General features: G+C 40.3%; 1 protein-coding gene across 2 annotated transcripts in view; it reads left to right on the forward strand.

Moving 5' to 3' along the window:
• The first annotated feature begins 3,119 nt into the window (after window positions 1-3,119).
• The window catches only part of LOC122072036 (nucleolar protein dao-5-like), a 4,710-nt gene continuing 2,276 nt past the window's right edge, over window positions 3,120-5,553 (forward strand). Inside the window, exons 1-2 of one of the 2 annotated variants that reach the window (XM_042636547.1) lie at window positions 3,120-3,523; window positions 4,326-5,103. In XM_042636547.1, the coding sequence (XP_042492481.1) occupies window positions 4,399-5,103 (705 nt within the window). In that variant the 5' untranslated portion in view covers window positions 3,120-3,523; window positions 4,326-4,398. Of the gene's footprint in view, window positions 3,524-4,316; window positions 5,104-5,553 lie in introns of both variants that reach the window. The other variant, XM_042636546.1, reaches the window with a different exon arrangement.

Raw genomic sequence — 5,553 nt, forward strand, 5'->3', positions numbered from 1 at the left:
CACTTAAACAAATCTGGAAATGGGTTTGGCCCATTAAGTTTCTAAATATAAAATATAAAATTAAGTCAAACCATATGGATCCAGCCCAAGTCCAATAAAAAATCCAATTATTGTGACTTAAAAGCTTAAGGGTAATGAAGTAAAATCACTTGGTTCAATTCTTTGAATCATAATAATAAGTTGAACTCTTTAAATAATATATATATATATTTATTGGGCTTGAGTCCACCAGCCCAAACTTAAGGAACAAACTTAACTCAATGTTGGGCTTGAGCCCGAAGGCTCAAAAGTTATAAACTATATAACCCATCCCAACAAGAATCGAGCCAGTATCCGATCACCTTAGGACCTTAATTGAACTATTGGCTCGTACCTCTGTATCCTTGACTTATGACAAGAGGCCTATGTTTGGTTGATGAGATGTAGCCATGCGATCAGAGCGTGATTAACGGGATGAGATTCATATGGCTCCCCATCGAGAGCGGTAGAGGATTGTTCCCGTCCATGGTTCCAACCTTGGGGTGGTCGCACGGTTGTCTTACAAACTCCTATAGCCTTTATTGGGTTTTAATTGATTTACAACTGTTGCCCCTTTTTTTTTTTCTTAAACTTGAAACAACCAAAACCGTGGTTAACTTTAAGACCAAAACCGTGGTCTTTACTGGTGGTACAGCCGTGGTCAAAACCAAAACCGTGGTTACAAAATCAAGGGAAGGTTTGTACGGTTCTCCATTGATTTTTTTTTTAAAACTTTGTAAGTTTTGTCATTTAATAATAATATATAATATATTACTTTTCTCGTTTCTTCAAAACAAAACGACTCGAGAAGAAGAAATTGATTTTTATTACTGGTGGTATAGCCGATCGATTTTTCATGAACGAGGCTCTGATACCATTGAAAGAAAATAAATACGGAACGATTCATGAAGATCGATAAGCATGCACGACAAACACTATAAAAACAAGTTTTAGGCATACCTGAATCCATGGCTGAAGAATAAGAACTCCTCAATGTCTTCTTGTATGCTCCTCGTACAACATGATCAATGTTGGTCTAGTCTACCCTCTTTCCCTTTTGCTTTTGGTCTTTAGTTTCACTTAATGGGTCAGTGATAACTATATATAGGGGTGAGGGTAGGGACCAACCCTGCAATAAAATTAGGGTTTCATCCCCATTAAGGAAACAATACCTTAGGTCCGCATATAGTAATAAATATTTCATATCATTAAGGTGTGCTAATAGAATCCAATATCTCCATAGAGATCACTTGCCAATAATATTGGATTCTTTCTGCTTACTCCATCTTTAGTCAACACCACCAAATCGGTTTTGGAAACAAATCTTTGACTATGCTAGCCCACCTAATAGGAAATCTTACAAGCGGTGCACACATGTATGGAATAAAACCATGTGTCAAAGGATGTAAAGTGTCCCTCTTTCCATGGCTTTCAACCCATGAGATACGCATCTCTCGAAATAAGCCTCTTGGAAGTCTCTTCGCAAGGAGTAGAAAGAAAACTTATGTAACATGTTGAAGAAATTTGAGTCAAAAGCTGGAGGGAATGGCTCCAAACTTCGACAAAGCCAAAGCATACCTCACCATCAGCTAAGTCGTTAGTGTACCATAAGCTAGAATCCTCTATATCTATCTCTCTCTCTTCCCCCTTTGTAATCTATCCTTCCTGTTAGGGCCACCTACTTGCTTACTGGACATGGGTGGTGTGCCTTTCCCTCTCCTAATTGAACTATACATGAGCAAATAGTCCACAACCCAACCTAAGCATGGTTGGAATCGATTGGGAATTAGTTAGAATCGGTTGATTTGTAATTAATTTTTAGGGTTTAATCCGTTTCAAGGAATCAATCTATCCTTGATTTTTAGGGTCGAGGTCAAATTAACCAATTCTGATAATTCCTAGTTGATTCCAACCAATTCAGACTGAATTGGAATGAGAATCCATGGAAGTTGTTGCCTATTCCACTCACTTAAACCCTGAAACTAGGAGAGGAGGGAGAGAGATTGAATTCAAATACACAAGGCCCATAGAGTAAGGATCTTAAACTCGAAATTACAGTTGAATCACTCCCAAAAACCCTAGAATTGATCCCTCAAATCGAAACCCAATCTTTTCTCAAGAACCCAACAATATTATCCCAAAAACCCTAAATTCCACCACTCCATAATGATCATAATCAGAATCTGTCAAGATCGATTTGAAGGATCAAATCAATTCGATTCCAATTTTTAAACCATGCTGTGAAGGGAAAGATTGCATATACTAGGCCCTAGGGATTCATATCTCCGCTAGCTGGGGTGGCTGGAGAGGGATCACAATTAGATGGGAGACCCCTTAATGGGGACCCAACTCCTCTCCAAAGTGTCCAAGGCTCCAACATGCATTGCACGACTGGGAAAACCTAAGGGGGTGTTTGGTTCAGTAAATCAAATGGTGTATGTATCGGATATGAATGTCAATATTTTGATAGACATTCTTCTGAATTATGTTTCTTTCTGAAAAATCGTTTGGTTACCTTAAAGCTAGTGCATGTTTCTCGCGGGTTGAAATATTGGCTTCCGTAGATAACGTCTTTCCGCTTTTTCCTTTTATACTAGGTGGTAAAAAAGTTGCTCAATTATGAGTTTAAGTGTTGAGGTGAACTCAGATTTGGAACACATCCTTTGTAATATGGTCATTCATGGAAAGTAGGATGCTCACTTATGAGGGTCATCCTAGTGGAATCAAACAACTCCAAAAATTAAGAATTATCATTCTAAAGAATGTCATCCCAAAGATTTACCGAACCAAACACCCCTTAAACAAGTATCTCTAAATTCTCCCAACCATGGAATAAGTATTGAACGAGCTGGGGGCATTGGAGAGGATCCTGATGCTCCAGCTGGAGAGGATTTAAATCAACATACCTACAAGCCGTTTATGAAATAGGGAAAAAAATATTGAAGTAGAAAGTCAGATGGTTACCCGTCACGGGTATGTCTGTACGTATACAGGGGTGCGCGTTGTTTTAGCATGCGCACATACCTGCAGCAAATCCTCTCGCGTGATAATGGAAGAGCAATAAAAAGAAAGCGTCGAAGAGAGAGAGAAGGGTTACTGGGGTGGTGACCACAACGAGATGGGAGACTTTAAGGTTATACTACAACAACACAGATGTGGAATAAGAAAGATGGAGAAGATTAGGAGGCTTCTTCTACTTTACCTGTCTCCTCGTCATGAACTAAATAAACCTTATAACTCTTACCACCCCTATCCCCTTCTCCTGACCCAAAGACCTCCCCCGCCTTTCTCGACCCAACCCATCATCATCATCGTTGATATTATAACCATCATCAACCCAAGCAAGCCAAAGCTACCTTGTTCTTAACTCACCCTATCTTGAGTCTTAACCCAATTAATATCCTCTCTCTCTGTCCTGTTCTTTTCGTCCTTCTGGGTCCTCGATATTTTGGGTTATCGCTTTGGAGACGTTTAGGGTTTCGTGATCATCGCCTCCATTGACAAGGTAACGCGTCTGTCCTTGTTTCGATTCTTCTGATTTCATGTGGGTATCTCGATTTCATTCTCTTCTGTTTGATTTCTCCGTTTGTGTTCTGTTGATGTGCTTTCATATTTGATGGATTGATGAGATGCGTTCTCTTTCTTTTATTTTTCTGTAAATGTTTTTTCCCCTGATTTCTGCTTTTCTTTTTGATTTGTGATGTGGGTGTGGTACAATTTTCATCTTTGTTTCTTGGGTTTTTCTGTGCTTTCGTTGCTTGGTGGTTTGATTGAGGCGGATTCTGTTCGTATGGTTTGTTGATTTGTTTGGGGTTCAATTGGAGCTTGAGTTTCTCATCATGGCACTCCATGAGCAACAAATCCCCTCATCGCTTAGGCGTTTCTCTGCGTTCGTAACCTGGGTTTCTGCTGCTTTCCCTGGATCTCTTGGTTGACCGGTTATTTTCTCCTTTTGTGTTACCTTGTTTCCCTGTTCGTCGTTTACATCTACGCTCGTTTTGTCAGTGCCCTGTTCCTCTCAAATGACTGAATTATTTGGTATTAGTTTGTGATAATCGACCCTTTCTATCATCTATCATTTATCGTTTTTGAAGCTTTGTGCTCTTGCTTGTGGCTTTTTTCTCAGTACTGTGAGATGTGAACTTGGAGACAAGATCTTACCTTCGATATCTTTGTGAATGTTGGGTTGATTTGCTTCCTCTTCTAAAGTTATTGCAGTATATTGGTGATATTGCTTCTGTTTGACTGAGGGTTTAATTCAGTATATTAACTAACGTTTTTCATCACTTTTCCTCTAGCGTTTTCAGACTTTCTGGACTACAAAGTTTTGTGGAGAAGCCAGAATTATTTTACCTTGGTGTAGGTTCATTCTTTTCTCTCATGGAAAGTTTTGGTGGCTCTAGTTTGGAAGGTGTCGGAAGCACTGTAAGGAAGAAGAGGAGTAACACATTCCGACGTCCTCGGCCTGATTCACAACCTTTTCCGGATACTCGTGATCATTCACCATTGTCATCTACACCAACCTCAGACAATGTTAGCAAAGTCTCCAGCGATGAGAACACTGGTTATGATGCAAGTTCTCGGAAGAAAGAGTTCAATCTAAACCAGTGCACAAGGATGCTATCTAGTAGTAGAGCTGATGGTGAAATGGCCCGTAAAAAGGTTAGGAAGGATGAGGAAACATTTGATGAATATGATAGATTTTATGGCAATGGCAGTTCAAAAGGTAGTAATGATAATGGGCGAAGTGGGTCAGATTCCAAAAGGTTCAGTGAAGGTGTCCTTGCTCCTGCTAATTGGAAAAGCACAAACAAGGTGAAGGAAAGCTCTGAACTGCAGTTAAGAAAGACAGATAGTCGTATTGGCAGTGGAAAGAGTGGGGAGAGTCGTAATACAGGGGGAGTAAGTTCAGATGGAATAGGAAATGAAAGCAAGCTTAAAAAGGTAAAACTCAAGGTAGGTGGAGTTACCCGTACAATTCATGCAAAATCAACATCAGATATTGCCTCTGGTGGTGGGTCGTCTTCTATTAAGTCCTCTCGTTCTTCAGATGCTCCTCGGCCAAGGCAAAAGCTGATCCTTCAGGTACTTACACGATATCTTTTCAAATTATGCAGTAGTGGTGATTGGAGTGAGGGCGGACCTTCGTGACCAACGGTAAGGTTGATCCATTGTGACCAAGAAGTGGTCACGGGTTCAAGCTAGGAAACAGCCTCTCTGCAAAGTGGGGGTTAAGTCTGCATATATTATGACCCTCCCCAGACCCCGCAGTAGCAAGAGCCTTGTGCACTGGGTACGTCCATTTTTTTAGTGGGTTTTAGAGCAATTATAATGTTCCCGGGGCATATGTAACAGAGTCAGGGGTGACCAATTTAAGGGATCTGTCGAGGATTTTTCCCTGTCCCAAATTTATCCATCCAGATGTTTAAACTATTTGATAAGTGGATTTACCAGATGGAAGTTATTCATTTGGCAATGCAGAAAGAGTATTGAACACAATGTTCTCTTTTTTTTTTTTTTGGGGGGGGGGGGGGG

This window comes from Macadamia integrifolia, chromosome 2 (assembly GCF_013358625.1).
Source record: "Macadamia integrifolia cultivar HAES 741 chromosome 2, SCU_Mint_v3, whole genome shotgun sequence".
Lineage (NCBI taxonomy): Eukaryota > Viridiplantae > Streptophyta > Magnoliopsida > Proteales > Proteaceae > Macadamia > Macadamia integrifolia.